The sequence below is a fragment of the Poecilia latipinna genome, unplaced genomic scaffold, assembly GCF_001443285.1.
Source record: "Poecilia latipinna isolate Pla-1442-1.1 unplaced genomic scaffold, P_latipinna-1.0 Scaffold1384, whole genome shotgun sequence".
Taxonomy (NCBI): Eukaryota; Metazoa; Chordata; class Actinopteri; order Cyprinodontiformes; family Poeciliidae; genus Poecilia; species Poecilia latipinna.
The window spans coordinates 13,212-33,348 of record NW_015114000.1 but is presented as its reverse complement, the minus strand read 5'-3'; the positions used below and the strand labels follow the sequence as shown (position 1 = coordinate 33,348).

General features: G+C 40.1%; 1 protein-coding gene across 1 annotated transcript in view; it reads right to left on the bottom strand.

The window, feature by feature from the left end:
• Positions 1–11,527, bottom strand: part of mfsd2ab (MFSD2 lysolipid transporter A, lysophospholipid b) — a 21,603-nt gene extending 10,076 nt beyond the window's left edge. The window contains exons 1-4 of the mRNA XM_015056443.1: positions 11,237–11,527; positions 7,416–7,541; positions 6,738–6,862; positions 2,673–2,796 (exon numbers count right to left, since the gene is read on the bottom strand). Of these exons, the coding sequence (XP_014911929.1) occupies positions 2,673–2,796; positions 6,738–6,862; positions 7,416–7,541; positions 11,237–11,326 (465 nt within the window). The 5' untranslated portion in view covers positions 11,327–11,527. The remainder of the gene's footprint in view (positions 1–2,672; positions 2,797–6,737; positions 6,863–7,415; positions 7,542–11,236) is intronic.
• Between the last annotated feature and the right edge of the window lie 8,610 nt (positions 11,528–20,137).

Sequence of the window (20,137 nt, the reverse complement as noted above, 5' to 3'; positions counted from 1 at the left end):
GAGGCTCTGGTTCAGGTGTGCTTTCCGGCCGGGGTTGTTGAATCACATCAGGGTGCATGGCAGAGCAATGTTTTTCACTTTGGCACTCCTCACAACTGACATTCATATCACAGTCCTTTATTGTGTGTGTAGGAGAACAACAACGAAAACACCGTCTGTGTTCTTTGAGTATGTTTCGTCTTTCTTGAATTGGCTTGATCCGGAAAGCTCTGCATTTTGCTAGTGGATGTGATTTCCTGTGGACTGGGCAGTAACGCATTAGATCCTCCTCTTTCGTACTAGGAAGAGTGGTTGTACTGACCTCTGTTCTGTTTACAGTTAGAGGAGGTTTGTAGCCAGTTTGTTTAAATGATGGTCTCTCACCTCTGTTGAAAGGTTGGTTGCTGCATGTCACAAAACTTGGATCATTTCTCGCTTTTGCCTCCTCTTGGACAAACTTCACAAAATATGAGAAGGGAGGGAATGTTACTTGATATTTTTGTTTGTATTTTGAACCTGTGTGAAGCCATTCATCTTGCAAACTTGGAGGTAGCCTTTCCGCTATGGGCTTAACACACTCTAAAAAGAAAAAAGTTGAACCAACTTAATTGAATTGCTTCTGTAGGTAACAAGCAATTCAATTAAGTTTATCCAACTAAATTTATTAAGTTTAACCAATTCAATATATTATAATCACACAAATCAATTTGTTAAGTCAGTCTTACTCAAATCATTTAGTTTACTTCAAAAATGGTAAATAAACTTAAATAACACTTTTGACCACTGACAGCACATATTCACACATGTATTTAATGCTCAGATTGGTTGGCAACTTGGCATTAAGTACCCAGGGGACACATTAACATACGGCAGGAGGAAGCTGGAATCGAACTGACAACCTTCCGATTACAAGGCAACTGCTCTATCCACAGAGCCACAGTCGCTTACTGGGAATGTGTCCCTGTAAGCTTGAGTCATTGTGTCAGACATGGGACACAAACTGAATTATTTCAAGTAAAGTCAAAGTGAAAAAGGTTATTTAAGGAAAAGATTTGTGTATTTAAATGACAATGTAAAAAGATTATTTAAATTTAGTTTGGAACTTCTTAAAAGTTTGAGTTGACTTTCTGTAGAATTAAGTCAAAGAGAGTTTAAATGTTTATTAGAACAAAATAAATGATTGGAGTAAGAATGACTTAAATTTGTCATGTTAATCCCCCTTATGAATTAATTTATAAAAACTTAGCAAATTGAGTTGGAAGAACTTAGTAAATTGAGTTGGTCAGACTTAGGATACAAAACTGGCGTTGAACTCAATTGTTTTAAGTAAAGTCAAAGTGAAAAGTTCCTTCAGGTTAAAGATTTATAAGTTTTTAGTTGAATGAACACAAAAAAAGTAAGTTGTCATAGCAAAAGCAAAAGAATTAAGTTAAATTAATGTAAATAAGTCCATAAGATGAACTACAGCCCAAAAACACTTTTTAGAGTGTATGGAGCGCAATTAAAATCGCACGTGAAAAAGTCTGCTCACGTGTCAAGTCGTTAAAATAAAAACACGCCGCGGCATCTTCCTCCTACCACTTCCTGTCGTCTTCTTTGTATTTTCCACCAGTAGTAACATCTGGCTGTTAATCAAAGGTGCGAAAAAAGTGATTCAACTTTAATACAACTTCAAAACTGCCTCATGGTAGTCTAAAATGTTTTTAATCAAAAAAAGTTTTGTTTATTTTTTTTTTCAAAACTGGCGCATTTCCATTAAGGAAATGTATTTTCGTACTTCCAATTTGCGCAGTAATATGGTCAATGGAAATCCAGCTAGCAAAATGTAAAACCTGTATTATGACAGAAATTTGCAGAAGAAATTGCATATTTTGCAATGTTCTCTAACCCCGTAGTGACGAGCTTTTTTCACTTAACCATGAGAGAGACACAAAAAGACTTAGCTAGCAAAGTTTTTGTTAGCAGCTAGTTAGCGGTAGCCTCAACCGCCTCAAGTTGATTGAGTCAAGACTCAAACTTTTGCCTGACAGAAAAAAAAAAAAAAAAAGCTTCATAGAATATACAAGAATAACAAATTTTAAGACCTGTCATTAATGCATTTAATGCCAACTTCTTAAAACTGAATTTAAGCCTTTTTAAGGCTTTTCCCTTAGATACACTAAGGGATTGCGCCGACACCCTATCCCTCAAATGACGAGGGTTGAAGCCTGGAAAACATTCCAGACATGAAACGTCAGGAATGTGCAGGTCATTGACTGAACATTTCCTACTCCATTTAGAACAAGAGGAGTGTAGATTGCTCAATTCCTTCCTCTCTCCTTCTAAATCTGCAGCCCAGCCCCTCTCCGTGTTGAGCCACACCCGTTACCTACATCCGCTTTATGGAACAGAAAGCAGGTTGCTCGTCCTGCTCGCTTAGAAATGCCTGACGCCTTACCAAGAAGCAAGTGAACTCAAACACATACGCATAATATGTTCCAAAGTCATTGTACTGAAAGAACAACATGCCCTCCTAATACAATGGAGTGATGACAGATGCTGACAGATACTTTAGTGGCAGTTTGTGTGTATATATATATATATATTTGGGTCAGAGTCTGTAATTCTGACTCTATAAGTAGTGTAGAAAAAGAATAAACAAAGAAATTCAAAACACACAAAGTTTAAAACTCTGATCTGGGTTTGAGACTTACTGTCTGCAGGGTCTGGAAGACGCAGTAGAATAAAATGTACCAGATGACTTTGCCGTGTTCAAAGGGGGGGACGTACCATATGAGGAAATAAGACATTACGGCAAAAGGGGTGGACAGTAAGATCCTGCAGATGGACGAAAAGAGAGAACAACATCAGAGACTGAAGCAGAAAAACATTTATTGATTTCAAACAGACAACAAAAAGTAAGAACGGGAAACTAAGATAGTCACACCAAATGACCTTGAATTTTGCACACTTTAATTGAAAAGGAGCAGGCGGAAGAGAAAAGATCTTATGATTTCCTTTTTGCGCTCATAGTTTAATCACTTCTATAGATCTACCACACACACTGATATATGGAAACTTCTTTATTTTTATTTCCTTCTCTTAAATTATAACTCCACTCTGTCACTAAACATTTTGTGTGGGAGTTGACAGTTTCTTACTGTGAACATAAATGGTAGAGTTTTGAGTTTTACATGATGCCAATTTTCAGTAGATCCAATTTAAAAAAAATAAATGAATTAAAAAATGGATTTGTGCCAACAGCACTAATGTTACGCATGGTGATGTTAGAGGCGCTAATCAAGGCCAATCATTGACAAAGGCGCTACAGACTGTTTTATTATTATTTAAAATATTGTTTTGCAATAAGTGCTCTCTCACACAGTGTGACGTCACCTCTGCTACTTATATAAACATTAATAAACAAGCACGCAGAAAAAAAAGCCAGAAAAAAAAACCCTTCTATTACAGAACATTCATGTAAAATCAGAACCGGAACAACAACCAGAGATTGGATATCAGCCAGTAAGCTCTGACTGGTCCATCTCCAATGGTGTGACCTTCAGGTGTGGCCTGATCTGAAGGTTACATTTGGTTAAAAAAGAAGAATGCGGCTGCACAGCATGTTGTACGGAAGATTTCCTGGATCTTTTTTCCCCTCAATCTCGTTTAAAGATAAAAGTGGGCTGACCAACACTCTCGACACTTACACTCTATGGAAAGTAACAGGGAAGGAAATGAACTCGTCATCCCGATTGTCTAAAATATCTACGGGAATACCAAAACAAGATGTGAAGTCATGTGCATGTCAGCATGATCAGTCTTTATTGTATGTAAACTAAGCGACACGCCCCGTTTCCTCCCACGGAGTCGCTGACGAGGATCCAAACAAATCCTGCCTCTCATTATTTCTAATGTATTTCTGAGGCACAGCGGGGGGGAAGAGGTGGGTACATTTATTTTGCTCTACTGCACGTGTGATGTCATTAGCTGGAGTCTTGTGAGAAGAGACAGGCAAGTCACGGCGGATGTTTCATCAAAGATAAACTCAGGAATGTAAATAAATACATCTCACACAGGATCAAACATGGTGTCTAGTTTTGTTTTAGGTCTTTTTGTCCTCAGCACAAAATACTACTGTGTCTTGTGTCTTACCAACTGCAATCTTATCATTTCAGCATTTGCACACCCAGTGACCCTGCAGAACGGAGCTGACAGCTTAGCCTATATTAGCACTAACCTGATACCGTGGCTAGAAGTATATTATTAGTTTTACTGACACTTTAACCAACAGATAACTCAACAAGTGACAGCTTTAAAAAAATAATCTGGCTACACAAAGCTGTCTGGACTCGTTTTAGTGTCTTTTAATTCAGGTCCATATTATTGGGTTTGGGTGTGTGACTGTAGCTTTAATTATAGCAATAATTGGCCAAACATTGTGGTTCTCAAGCAGAGGCTTGTTTATTTAATGCTTTAATGACATTTTAGACCTGAGAAATGTTAAAAATGCTCATAAATGTCTCAGCGGTGAAGCAAAAACAGCCACGTATTTACCTTCTACAGCATTTTATTTATTTTAAAAGTTGCTCATTTCTAACTCTGCTGCAACAGAGAGCCTCATTCTGAAATCTGAACTGGAGTAACCTTCTGGATTCCTCAACCAATCTTAAAAAAAAAAAAAAAAAAGAAAAAAAAATCCCACAGGCCTGTGTGCTGCCACGCGATTGGCCCAGACAGGTGGTGTGTTCTCAGATAGACCAATAAGAAGCCGTCTCCGCTCTCCCCCTTCCCTCCTCCCCTACAGCTTCACAATGGAGCACTTCGCCCGCTTCCTCCCGTGTCTCGGTCATCTGTACAACCCAGCAGAGCTGGGGGATAACGTGACCCAACATGCCGACCATTCCTCCTCCACCCACTCCCACCCACCTCCTCCTTCTCTTCTTCCCCCCCAATGACGAAATAAAAAGTGGAGGAAACGCGTCTCACCTCGTCATGTCAGCATCCTGAGTGACCTAGTTTTACAACGTGCTTTACCATTTAGATAATTATGAGGACAGTTTGTTTTATTCCATAAAAAGTGAAGCCCAGTTGAAAATTTAGAGGAGATTTGAATATTTTGTGAATGAATTGATCTTTGTAGCTCAGGTACGAAACCTCCACCTCTGTTTGTCATTATTGAATTAAAGCATACACTCTTGTGTATTGAACACCTGAGGGAGAATAATGCATCTCTCTTTAGCGCTCGTTTGAGGACCACCGAGACGTTTCCCTTCCCATGAACTCCTTCGCCTTTTTGTTTTAACCTTTTCCTCAACTGGCCCATTTCCATCCCCTAATAATCACACAGTGATGTGCCGACAGGAAACTGACGAGCTCTTCTATAATCAGACCCTCCGCTGACACCCTACACCCCCTTTCCCTCAGTGTGTCAAATATGGTCACCCAATATGAGGGCCAAATGTTTGCAGGAGACACTTTTGGACTTCTACAATACACACACACGAAAATAATAATAATAACCAAATTTGAAACGGACTCATGCCGTATGACTCCATGTGATACTATTTGCGCATTTCATAATTTATCACCAGAAAAAACAAAAACATTTGTTTCAAAGTTTGTAACGAGACAAAACGTGAAAAAACAAAGGGTATCAATGGTGTCATGACGTACTAATGCTGTCAGATAACACTTTAGAGTAGGAGTGCGTCAGTAGGGATACTTTCTGAAAAATACATTGTGTACTATGTAGGAGAGAGAGAGAGGGAAAAAAAGGGTAAATTCTGTATCAGGTGGGAGCAGGGGCGTGCACAGATATTTTCTGGGAGGGTGGCAGGAGCTCAAATGGGGGCGGGGGGAAAGGGAGTGGTATGAGATTTATAAGGCACAGCTTAAACATTGTGTATTTCTACCCATATTCTGTCTGATGCAGATGTTTAATAAAGTTCACCTGAAAATAAATGTAATGATACTAAAAAAAAAAAAAAACAATTTCAAAGGGGCACTTTTTTATCTAGAAGAAAAATGGCAGGTGGGAAATACAAAACTTACAGAAAATGTTGGGCAGTATATAATATAGGTATATGACACGATGTCCTCGGCTACAAATAATTTATATATATATAAAAAAAAACTATTTCAGAAGGGCACAATTTTTTTTTGTCCAGATGAAAAAGGGTAGGTAAAGTAGCTGGTGTCCATCTAACCACGTTCCTGGGTAGGAGTTGTATTCGGCAGAACCATGCAAAGGGTCTTGCAGTTGGAAGAGTGCGAGAGAACGTTTCTGCAGAAGCTCGATTTGTTTAGGCTCAACACCCAACAGGTTTGTTTGTTGTTCAAACCTCCCAAAATCTATTCTGGACTCTTTCAGTCAAATGTTAATTGCTCCACTGGATGAATAGAAAGAGAAAATAGAGTAGGAGGAAAGAGAAAACAAATATACAAAACAGTGCAACGAGGAAGAGGCAAATTTGCCTCATAGTAACCTCTCTCCTAAGGATGACTCAGACACTTCAAGCCCCGCCCCTAAACAATGACACGTGTCCAGTCTGGCTGGAAATCTTCCATTCACTTGCTGGGCCCTCCCACCACTCCATTAAGCTGCTTCAGTAACAAATTTGTGATAACAAGTGAAGTTATGTAACCGGGCCTCATCAGGAGGGGTCGCGTTTGGCAGAGCCCCAACTTCCACAGAGGTCGACCGAAAAGTCTCAGCAGGAGAAGCATAGTTCCATTTTAAAAAAACAACAAAAAAAAAAAAAAAAACACAGGCGTACCAAGGCATCATCCGTCCAAATCGAGTCCACGGGCTCCGGGAGACCAGGAAGCCCACCGTGGGGTCCGTCACGGCATCCCACGCTCGGCCGATGAACAGGATGATCGAGGCATAGAAGGGATCCAACTGCAAGGAAGAAAAGTGCTTTCACTGTAGATGTTTTACTGGTTCCAGGTAAGTGGAAAACATCTCAAACTGCTCCTGTAAAGTTGAACAGCAGCAGTAAAACGGTATAAAAAAAAAAAATAATAATATAACTTTAAACTTTATAAGGCGACGGTTAGCAGGCGAAGGAGGCACTTCGACTCCTGACTGTACAATCTGCGCCAAGCTGTGTCACCCAAAGGGGGCCCCGTAACGAGCCGCCTTGGACGGCCAACAAAGCCAAAACCCAGTGACGCCTCGGGCTCAACGGGGCTTATTGTGGCCCGAGCCATCAGATTAGTGAAAGAGCCTATTAAACCAAGACCCTCCTCATTGTCCTGGTTTTGTTCCCCACCTCCAAAATATTTATAGAACAAGCCCCCCACACATTAATCCTTTCAGATACAGTAGAGCCTAATCACAGAGCCAATAATGTCAGCAAGTTAGAAACTTTCCCCCACAGTTACAATCCCCGCCGTATTACAAACAGACTTTCTTTTTAAGAAGCACAACTGTGAAGTTTTAGGTTGCTTACCTGAGCTACGTCGAGTAGGTAGAGCTGCAGGAAGAAGCCCAGAGCACATCCTGTGATCTGGTAGGGCGCACCGCCGATCGCATAGCAGATCTTGTTGCAGATCGACAACCTGGTTCTGTGCTCATGCTGAGGAGGGAAAAACAAAACAAAACAAAAAAAAGAGGTTTGATTAACCCAGAAAAACTTTTTTTTGAAAAAGTATTTGAGTCTTTGTATGCAGCAACAGGTTAGGAAGAGGTGCGCCAGCACTTTCTCTGTAATTCTTAAACTTATAGATGGTAGTTTTGAATCCAGCAGAAAATTAAAGCTGTGAAAAATATACAGGACAGATTCTGCAGCTTTGATTAAAATGATTCCTAATGCATAACAATGTGAAGGTGCTTCTATTTACAGTTTTGTTTTATTTTATTTTGGTCAGCCATTGACAGAAATTTAAATATTGTTTATCCATTTCTATACTAGTTTTGTCTTGCGTTCTTTTTTCAAGCATTGTGTTTTTATTTTTTTTTTATTTTTTGGTATGCGAATGGAAAAGTTAAGAAATTACCGAAAAAATTAAAAATGATCACACTTTTAATCAAATTATCGCCAAGATGCTAGTTGATTCAACTATGGACCTGATGTTGGAAACTCGGTTTTGACCAGTATTTGTACCGATAACAATTTTGTCACTTATATTGCCAATGCCAATTTTTCATAAGAAAAATCAATCTTATTGCTTTCACTTCTAAATTTCGGCCGATTGTCGATCTCCCAAAACTAAGGAAATCAGGGCCGATTTATCAAACAGACGACTTATCGATGCACCCCTAGCAAATTAAAAATTGGTCTATTCTGATCCGTCAACCGACAGCTGCATCTTGTATAAATGTATGCATCAAGTCAATGAAGGTTCATTTTTCAAATCATTGAAAAATGAACATTCAAGGAACCTTCAAGGTTTTGTTTAAACGTCCAGCTTTAGCACGCCCAAACCTCTGGAGTCATTTGCTGACCTTTCCCCGCCCGCTTCTTTCTAAACTCCTTAACTCGTCAGTCTCGCCACTCTCTCACCGCTCAGAATTAGGATGGAGAAACATGTTTGCAAGAGTCTCATAAGAAATTTGGCCCAAATCTTTAATCACCACGGATTCCTAGAAGAACGATAGAGATCGCATTGGCCAGAAAAAACAGCAAGCACGAGGAAACAAGGAAGCTTGGATTCCCCAACAAGCGCCAATTCTTCTTCATTTTCTCCACAGCCGACGTAATTGATACTTCAACAGACAGGACTGTAAACACTCTGTCTAATGACAGCACACAAACTGAGGCGACTAGTGTTGGCCGCGGCACCACAACATCGCTGTTGTCGGTCATGTCAGGAGCTGCCAAGGCAACAGGACCTTGGCAGCAGTCTGGACTGACTTAATAGCCCAAAGCGAGGAAAAGGGGAGTGCTGCCAGTTTGACCACAGAAAGTGAGGTGAGAGCACACCCTATTCCTGACCAATCGGAGAGCAGAAATCAACAAAGCCGCCGCTGGGGCCAGTAGAAATGAACCTGCATAATACCATCTATGTATGAAAATGTTTTCTAAACCACACAGGTACATTTCCACCACTCCTTGTTCCACATGTGTCACTAGTGTGGAAAATGCTTTGCCGTAAACAATACATAGTATGATAATGCTGCGTCTCGAAGTGAGTAAATAAGCTTCTCCCTTGTTGAGACACTCAACTCCGCTTTGTTTAGGCCACAAATGCCCTCTTTCCCAACAAAAGCGAGCCCTGTGACAACAAGTGAGATTTTATTCACTTGTCTGCCACCGTGGCAGAAGCAAAACTTGATTTTCTTTCCTTCACCTGGCTCAATGGTTCACACCTTGTTCGACCTGAATGCAAAGGAATTGTGCACCTTCCTGTTCCTCCTAGTCTACAAACATATCACGTCAGGTGCTCATTCAAGTGTCCTAGTTTAGATTTACTGCCATACTAGTTACAATGGCGACATTGTTGCAATGAGGGAGAATAAACAAATGCATGAAAATACAAACAAACCAAACAAAATGAACTGATCAGCCAGAGATCGGCATCTGACAATTTATACAATGACAAGTTTTTTTTTATTCAAATCAGATTAAAAGTCAGGTGCTATGATGCATAAAGGGTGACAGAATAGGGGCGTAATTGTTTTATATCTAGATAAATTCTAAGCCAATGCATGAAGGAATATACAGCACATTTTTCCTCATTCACCAATCAGGTTTTTTTCCTAGCCGATACCGATATCTGGATTTCTTAGGCATGCCAATTCTGATTTTGATAAGTTCTGATATTTTTCTTTTAACAAAAGGAGCACACACGAGATGTAAATACGAGCTGTTGACTACCTTATAAACCTGTAGTTTTAAGTTGAACAGAAAAAGAATTACAAGATTATTCCCCACGGAAGCACCAGAACATATATCCTTCATCTTTATTATCTTGTTTATGCACTCTGGGATGTCCTGGGATGCAGTAAAACAGAAACTGACGTTTTACAAGTTCTAGTTTTGTCTAAAATACATAAGTTATTAACTGAGTAATGTGACAAATGGGTGACAGAAAGAGAAGCTTTTTAACACTACTTTCAGAGTCTCCATATCAGCTCACTGACTGAAATTGCACACATATCAGTGCTGTTGCTACATGCTACTACTGTACTCTGATAAGAGGAATTACGTGGGAAAAGAGGAGGGGGTTTTCCAAACAAAGTTGCTATGAATTAGGTTAGTTGTGATTTCAAGCCGCTCCGTTTTTGTTCGAGTACAGAGAGAGAAGGTCGGGGACTTTTCTCAGAGGATCCCCTGACTGCCTCAGCTGTTTGACACGTCACCTTGGTGGACGCTTCCTGTTGCGTTCAGAGCGATGGAAAAAATATGAATATTTTGCCAAGATTACTATGACATTTCAATTAGTTATTGAGGTTATGTTGCCAAATAGACAGACAAGCCCATACAGACTTTAGTCACACCCTTTTATCCCCCTGTGGCAATAGAATTAGAGTCTGAGGCAAAGTTTCATCCTATTTTTGTACAGTAATTCAGAATTATTGTCGCGTTATTACTGAACTGAACATACAGTGCTTTCATATATTGCTCGACGACGCTATGTGACCGATGTTATCATATTTTCAGCTGGGTAATTTACTGACATTAAAATTTTATTTTCTTACCGACACATTTTAATGCACGTGACAAAGTAACTGCTTAGATAGCTGTGAAATGTATGAATTAACGCGAATGTGCGTCTTAAATAGCCCTAGTTATGAACATTTTCGAGGTTTACATTTAGTTTTGATGGCTTATTTGAGAGCAGAAGAAAAAAAATTACATAAACTCCAAATATAAAAATTTTAAAGCTTCTTTGCGTGTGATTCCTTTAAGCGTCTAGATTAGCATATTTTAAATATTAAGAGGACATGCTGACGAGAGAAAAAGAAGACAGGGCGGGAGGTACGCTTGTGCTTGAGTCGGTTTTTTTAAATTGAATTGACAATGTTTGCTTCCATCCACCTTTTATATATTTTATTTCAATCATTTTATGCAGTTCTGGGGTAATACTTAGCCATATTTCGCTAAACCAATATATAAGAGATCAAAGTGAGCGCTGCGCGCCCCTTTCGGCTAACGTACGTGATTCACGCCTTTGAAACGTCAGTTTGCCGGGTCTGCTCCATTCATTCCAGCTTTCAACACTCACTCCTGAAAACGTGTCTCATTCCGCTTTGATGCGAAATAATATATATGATTTTTAAAAAACCAAAGCAAGATTTGTAATCTTTTTTTCCCCCACATACTCTTACCTTTCTTGAGAGCTTGATAACATCCGAGCTGACCGACTTGTTTAATAAACTGGCATTGGAGTATTGTTCAGCTCCTTCTCCTTTGGCCATCGCAAAACAAAAAGGGAAAAGTGGGGAGGGGAAGAGAAAACAGCAGGTAGCTTCGTTGAACTTGGCACAAAATAAAACCAAAAAGGTATGAGCAACCACGCCTGTAGTATCCTCCCTCTACGACAAATGTTTGAAAACTGAGGAGGATGCGAGGAGGTTGATGGTACCGTAGTAATTTTAGAGCTCTCTCTCTCACTGGGCCTCCGCCCCCGGTTTGAAACGTGCTATTCACCCCACATCTAGCCCCGCCCTGTTAGGCGGAGACTGACGGGGCGACTGCAACAAGCTGATAAGCAAGTTCTTACTAATTTCTCCTGGAACTCCATATGTGTAAACAAAATATTGGGTAAACCATGCATGCATAAAATAATGTTCTACTTTCCTATTTTCTCATTTTCAGTTTGATACAAAGAAAAAAAAATCTAATAAAAATATTGTTATTATTATTATTATTTCTACTCCTTTGACACAATTATGGTAAATTAAAAGCAAAACCATTCTCTATAATCTTAGGTTTTGATTGAGTTTTCATGTTGAAATCAATCCCAGTTTGCCCTTTCCCCTGACGTTCAATGTGGTGGTATTAATTATGTGCAGTGAGTCACAGTTTTTCCTTACTTGGACATGTAACATCTGAAGAATTCACTGGGTTTATGTTAGCCTACACTGGCACAAACAGATGTTTGTTTAAAGACAAACTTTTATTTTGAAAAGAAAAATCTGCTGGTTGCATATATAGCAATTCGGATCGCAATTACTGTGCACCTCAATAAAGGATCCTCTACTAAGCACTCTGTTAAAACAAAATATATTGTAAATGAGTGAACAAAAAAATAGTAGAAGCCAGTCTTCAATAAACACATTTCATGTTTTGCACCTTTGCAGTTTTGGTTTATACTCGACTTTTTCAGGTATAAAACACCATACATATCAATTTGTGATATTGTAGCCTGTAACTTACAATAAAAACAGAACTTTTCACATTTTAAAACCAGAGAAATGTTAAAATTCTTCAATTTTGCTTCGACTGTAGAAAACGCTTCTTCTTCATGCAGAACAAGTGACAGAAACAAAAAGGGAGAAAACTACAACGTGGGGATTGAAAATGTGGGTAGAAATTGACCTTAAAATGCCTCTTTTGTTTGTTTGTTTGCTTTTACATCCTCGTGTGGTGTCAGTAATATCAAAGCACACCACTTTTTAACATCTGGCCTCCACTTTGAAGATTTTATCAAGGAACCCCAGTAATGTTGTGTCCTTTAAAAACAAGTTTAGACCAGATCTGTGTGTCTGTTTGCGTCTTTTCTTGATGACCAACCGTAATAATTATACAGGGATCCAGTGAAAGTGACCACCTCCAACTGTTCTGACCATCAGTAAAGCCAAAAGTTACACTCACAACCGTGCGGACCGACCGAAACGTCCACAACATTCATCAAATGTGGTGGAAGCCCCTGTTTGGAGACTATCCTCTGACTGCCTGTTGATTTCTTTGGGGCCACAGTTTCGTACTGGGGGAAGTATTTTCTGCTTTCTTGGTTTAGCTGAGCACACATTCCTAAAAACCTACAGCATCATGCCTGTACAGGTCTGAATACTCGTATGTGTGTGTGTGTGTGTGTGTGTGTGTGTGTGTGTGTGTGTGTGTGTGTGTGTGTTTGTAGCACGCACCGTTGCTTGGCTGAAAATGTATAGACAGTTTGCATGTTTGCTTGCGGTGATCTGCACAAACACAGCAGCTCATCGGGCAAACAGACCTCACACGCCTCCGCCTCGTCAAACATACATGCAGTGGAGCAACTTTATCTTCGATTCCTATATTTGTTTACACGCCTTTAAATAGGATTTCCAATCTGTTTCACTTCAATCTCTGACTGTTGAACCCTGAACTCGCCAACTGTGCAGTCAAGTTCAGGCCGTTTGCACCCGCCGTGTGAATCTGTGGCAGATAGATCAATGTGAGTAAACACGCTCTGCAGATTAGATAGTTATTCAAGTTTGGCAGATGAATTCAGCCAGCGCAGCAGGAGGGGACTGAACTTTACCGCTTGTCATGTTCCAATCCCCAAGTCTTTTCATTTATGTGACGGATCGACATGAAACAGTACAAAGTGATATGTGGTTTTCTGTATTATTTTTTTTTTTAGATATTCACTGAGTAATTTCTTGTAGAACCACCTTTCTTTTTTTAGGTGTCCGACTTTAGTTTTTAGTTCTTGCAAAAGTTCTCTTTAAAACTTGCCACAGATTCTTTGACAGATTTAGCTTTGCACATGAACCGGCCCAATTTAAAACATGTATGTGATTTGGTGTAAACCATTGAGTGAATCATTTCCTCCAGGATGTGGCAACTAAAATTACTGAGTTAGCAGCACCTTTTTTCAAAACGTTTGAAGTCTTCAACCGAACTACTGGATTCATAATGAGAATACAAGACAAAGAGATACTTAGTAATTAAATTAAATGACTTCTGAAGGCTGATATGTGTTTGTACCTGCGCTTCTATTAAACATGCAATTGCGCAATTTTGACATTTCGAAAATAAATTTGCCTCATGGAATCACCGTAATTTTGAAAAAATTCTATTTTTGATTAAAAGAAAGTTTTTCAAAATTGGTTTATTTTGCAAAACTGCCAGGAAAACACTTGTTTTCCCGCATCACACGAGTCACATGATCAACAACAGGATGTTACCACTGGCGGAAACCACAAAGAAGAAGACGACAGGAAGTAGCTGGAATGTCATGGATATGTTTTTAGTGATCCTGTGACAAATTTATTCACGTGTGATTTTAATTCCGTTTCTTATTTAATGGAAACACCGCAACTGCGAAAATGTTTTTTTTTTTTTGTGCAAAACATTGACAAAGTTTTGCATACATTTTGTAATGGAAGCCCAGCTAATCTGTACTTTCAATTCTGTGCATCTTCTAGTTGTCTGCTGCTCCCATGGCAAAACAGAGGATTTAAAAGCTGCAATAACACAGGACTTGTTACTTAAATCAATCTCACATCATAATCTGTGCAACCAAAAAAAACGACAAAAGTGTAACTGCTTTTAGCCAATTTCAGATAAAAACACGGTGTCGTGTGGCATGTATCGCCGTGCAGTTATATGTGAGCATCGGTAACCCCGAGCGTCCAAGTCAAAGTGCAAACATTCAACTTCTGTTCTCTTGCAACTGAACACCTCTTTATCATCATAATACCCAAAAGGACACCACTTCCTCAGCAAGCACAAATCAGCGTCCCTTCTCTTTTTATTGAAACAACGCAGAGGTTGTGCTCAAGGATCTAATCCAGAACCATCACTGTACTTTCCCATGGATCACCTTACACACTTCTCCTGGTTCTTTTCGAACTGCGCTGACAAAAAGGGGGACACAGAGAGCAAAACGACGAGAATCCCAGATGGGACAGTTGCGATTCTGAGCCTGACTTGGAACACATGATGGCACAGATTTTACTTGTCGAGATGGGCCAACGAGTGCAAAGAGAGCAAAGGAGAGAGAGAGAGACTCATTTTACCCAGGGGACGCTTGGGGCCACAATTAAAAATGAACGCGTGGGTACACTTTGTGCTACACCAAACCTGTTCGGCAGCTGTTTAGACCTTAGCTCCGTATGAGTGAATATATGTTTATAATGCCCATGGGGGAACGAGGCCTCGCAACTAGGGAGCTGTTTGTTGCCAAACACAGCATGCGTGACGGCGCGACAGCCCCGCGCTATACCGCGAATGCAGCGGCTGCGCAGTGGGGTATGAACGCCGTGTGCGTCAGCGCAGCAGCAGGGTCGGGAGTGTACCCAACCGAGAACAGTCCCGACTCGGTCGGGTACATTCTGACCGAGTCGGAATGTAACAAAAAAGAAAAAACCCCAAAACACTTAACACAAATGAGGTGATTTTTAATTTTTACTTCTTCTTTTTTTTAAAGGTTTTCTTTCGTTACTTTTCCCACTTACTGCTAATCTGCTCAGCAGGCTGCAGTACAGGACAAGTTGTAATTGCGTGCTGTGGTTCTGCAGATCCGAATGTCCAATCCAGTGAAGCAGCTGTTGCTACTTTATGTACATGTGCAAGCAGGAGAAACAAAAAAGCTGTCATCTTGTGTTATTTTATGGCGAATGGGAATTTAGATATCCGTTTTCAGGTTAGATTAAAGTGTCACTTTTTAAACTTTTTACTCATGTCTTTTTTTTAGTTCTTCTGTAATAGTAAAACAAAAGAGAGAAAAAAAGAAAAAACACAATTCTTGCCTAGGTGATAAAGCTGCTAAGTTTTTACAAGTGCAATAAAATGCAGGATACACAAAGCTGTAAAATGCATTTTGAGTTGCATAAAATGGTGGAGTGATCAGTTGTGGATAATACATCCACTTATCAGACTTTGGATTAAGCTTTGAATCAAAAGCTTCACTAAAATACCAACATTATAATCAGTGGTTAAGTTAACTGTGCTTGTGATGCCCCCCAAGGCTATTCTACCCTGGGAGGTGAGCCATATCCACAACCATGATTGTCTGTGTTTCTCCCATAGTAGCACAGCAGGTAGATTTAAACAAAGAATGAGCTTTAAGTCAATAAGTTAGAACAAAAGAAGAAGTTAGTAAAGCCTAATCAATGAATCAAGAAGGGAAAAAAATGATTACCACAAAAGTTCCACCAGGAATTATTTTAGCTTCCACATGCTGAAATTTCGATCTTTTAATTTCGCCTATGCCTCTCTCTTTTTTTTTTTTTTTTTCACTTTGCTTTCAAAGAACCAGAAACTGGTGTCAGCCAACAACCGTGTGCAACACATTGAGAAGATTGTTTAAAGGTTGTTTTCGAGTAGGTTTTTCCCAGATCTATTCCCTGAACTTTTGGTTCTTTTCTCTCTGCGTGTTTTTCTGAAAATAATGTTGCAAATTTTGTGGCTAAAATGGTGTCACAATAATAACCAAAACTTTTTCTCTGAATGGAGTGGATACGCTAAGAGACAAAAAGAGAAGAAATTTCAGGCTGAAAACATCTACTGCTGACGCATTCTTGAGTTCGAATGTGTTTAATCACTGGGGGGAGGAAATAAGCCAACATTGATAGACAATACCCCCCTCCACACACACACACACACACACACACACAATTACATGTATAATGTTCAGTAAATTTTATGTAATTGAAATAACTGTGGCATGTACTTATTTTTAAATTTTTAAATTGCTCATTACGGTGGTCGACAGGTGCAAATGCGCAGCAGCAGAGAAAACATGCAAACAAAAAAGAGACGCAAAAAAAGCAAATCAAATGCAGCAAACAAAAAAGAGACCAAACAAAAAAAGAGACGCAAACAAAAAAGACTACAACCACAAATGAAAACGGAAGTACTCCAGACCACTAGAGGGAGTCGAACAAAAACAGCTGTATCCAAATTTAGTGTCTGCATCCTTTAAAACGGGTGTTCAGTCTATGGTTCAGAAAAGCAGCAATGGCGGCAAAATTATTTGTGCTGTGTTACACTTAAAATTACACAAAATGACTTTTTACAAAGTTTTTAGGTGAGAATATAGATGTATAGATCTCACGTATCTGCTCGGTTCATCAATAAATCACTTAATTACAATATTGCTCCGACTTTTCGGAGATGTCTGCTCCCGCTGTATTAACAGCCAGCTCCCCTCGCCAGCTGTCAGCTGGCCGGGCTCTCCAGGTTCGGTACACCGAGAGAGAACCCATGTCTCCCGGCAAATCGTTTTAAAATCTCCCGGTAGTTTTCCCCTATGAGTGGAGGTGAAACACAGATATTAAGTCTGGTAATAGCTGTAAATATTTTTGGTTCACTAAAGTAATTTTTTCCTGAGCAAATGGGTTTCATTGATTAAAGTTAAGCCTTCAAACATAATAGTTTTATTTAAATGTAATGTCTTACTTCCTGAGATATGGAGAGTATTTGAAAATGAATAATTTGCGTACATCCCTTGCTATACATGTTTAATCATTTTAGAATCAGACAAAAAGATTTCATTTTTACTATGGAACAGCCTTTATTACAAAAGGTGAAGAATAATTCAGAAATAAAGAATAAAAAAAACAAACTTCGAGTCCGTTTTTTTTCCCTTCGCCGCTCTGTGCTTCACGTTGTCACGGTTGCTAAGCAACATAACGCCGAGATGGAGGCTAGGCAGCTCGCTGAAGGCTACAGCTTCTCTCTCTTCTGGTCGTCCATATTCGTGGCCTTCGAAGGACCTGTCTTCCGTAGACCGGGCCGTTTCTCACATAGACATAAAAGGACAGACGAGACGCCTAATAGACCGCTCTCGTCTTATCAATACTCGGCGCCATCTCTGCTGTACACAGACCAAAACAAACTAGTCAGAACACCGGTGTTTTCTTTGCGTTACCGACCGCAGTGAAGTTGTTATCAAGTTGGATATCGGATATTCGCGCTCCGCGGAGTAAGGGGCGTTTAGCTTAAGGTTGATCCGCTTTATGAACGCTAATTTCGGCCAGCTGTTCTCTACCGCTCCCTCTTTAAGGGCACCGCAGTCAAGTTAGTTTCAAGTTGGATATTCGAGCTCCGCGGAGTAAGCGGCATTTAGCTCAAGGTTGAACCTATTTATGAACGCTAATGTCGGCCAGCGGTTCTCCACTGCTCCCACCCCGAGCTCCGCGGAGTAACCGGTGTTTAGCTCAAGGTTGATCCGATTTATGAACGCTAATGTAGCCCAGCTGTTCTCCACCGCTCCCGGCTCGAGCTCGAAGGTTCACTTAGGGACTGTCAACAAATTACCGAGGCCTCACCAATACATTTCTGAATATGTACAAAACAGACAATCTGAGGTACTGGGTTCAACCGTGGTACTTCTAAATAAAGAAGTGTCATGAGGGCTCCAGGCTTCATACTTGATTGTCGGTGGCAGAAAAGCTTGAGGACAGCAGGACTGAGGTGTCAGAGGAGCTTGACACTTGGGGACTGATGGCGGAAGAGCTAATCACTTGATAGATGTTGGCAGAAGAGCTTGAGGCCCACAGGACTGCGGTGCTATGGGAACTTGACGCCATCGAACTCAGGTCTCCTTCGTCACCAGACAATCAGACTCACTGGTCTTCGGACTGACTTCTAGGGCTTCGTGGCGAATCCCATTGGTCTCCCGGCTGACCTCCACGCTTCGTGTCGAGTCCCGTTAGTCTCCTGGCCGACGTTCAGGGTTTTGTGTCGAATCCTTTAGGTCTCCTGGCCGACGTCCAGGGCTTCGTGGCGAGTCCCGTTGGTCTCCCGGCTGACCTTCAGGGTTTTGTATCGAGTCCTTTAGGTCTCCTGGCCAACCTCCAGGGCTTCGTGCCGAGTCCCGTTGGTCTCCTGGCTGACCTCCAGGGTTTCATGCCGAATCCCGTTGGTCTCCAGGCTGACCTTCAGCGTTTCGTGTCGAGTGGTTCTAACCTTTTACCTTAACCTATAAACCTTACTTTATGTAATAACATTAAATTTACAATACATGTATTTAATTAACGATACCATTTCTATATAACAAATCAACTAAAACGTATTCCAACTGTTTCAACTGTTCGACAGTTAATCAAATATTAACACTGTTTCATGTCGAAACATAAACATTACTCTCGTCAAATCACTTGCCTTTTTCCCTTATCAACCAAGCGCTAACTAATTAATTGTTTAGACCTTAGTTGGACTTTTCCTAAGTTATCTCCCTTTAACTGTGACTCGTACGCTCTCTTACTCTCTGGACTATGTCAAAAACAGTTAATTGTCAGTTATTGTCAGAAGTTTGTGTAGATCACTTAGCAACTGTGTCCCTTTAAAAACTCTTTCAAATTAAAAGCGTCGGTCGAAAGGTAGCAAATAACTCTTGGTTAAATGAGGAAACAACAACATCAATAAATAAATTATTTATTTATTGATGTTTATATATATATATATATATATATATATATATATATATATATATATATATATATAGGTTAACATAACAAGGGTTATGTTAACCTGGGTTTCACATCCTTGTCCCTAGTGGAGCTGTGTGAAGCTGACACCCCACCCACGTCAAAAAAATCCAGCAAATAATCTGAATGGTTAGTGCTCCATTTGTGCAGGTTTGTGCCGTTAAAATTTTCGTTTGTGCACCTTTCGTTTTCGAGATATTAAAAGTTATAATTTTAGCCGATGACGTCACCATCACCCCATAATGCTCCAAAACAAACCAAAGTGGGCTAGTTCGTTGGTGCTCCATTTGTGCAGGTTTGTGCCGTTAAAACTGTCGTTTGTGCAGCTTTAGTTTCTGAGATATTAAAAATTATTTATTAGGTCATCCAGAGTTCACCATCCCCCAATAATGCTTGAAAAAATACTAAAGTGGGCAAGTACGTTAGTGCTCCGTTTGTGCAGGTTTGTGCCGTTAAAATTTTCGTTTGTGCGGTTTTGGTTTCTGAGATATTAAAAATTATTTTTTAGGTCATCCAGAGTTCACCGTCACCCCATCTTGCGCCAAAACAAACCAAAGTGGGCTAGTTCGTTAGTGCTCCGTTTGTGCAGGTTTGTGCCGTTAAAATTTTCGTTTGTGCAGTTTTGGTTTCTGAGATATTAAAATTTATTTTTTAAGGTCATCCAGAGTTCACCATCCCCCCATATTGCTCCAAAACAAACCAAAGTGGGCTACTTTGTTAGTGCTCCGTTTAAACTTTCATTTGTGCAGCTTTCGTTTAAAAGTTATAATTTTGGCCGATGACGTCACCATCACCCCATCTTGCGCCAAAACAAACCAAAGTGGGCTACTTTGTTAGTGCTCCGTTTAAACTTTCATTTGTGCAGCT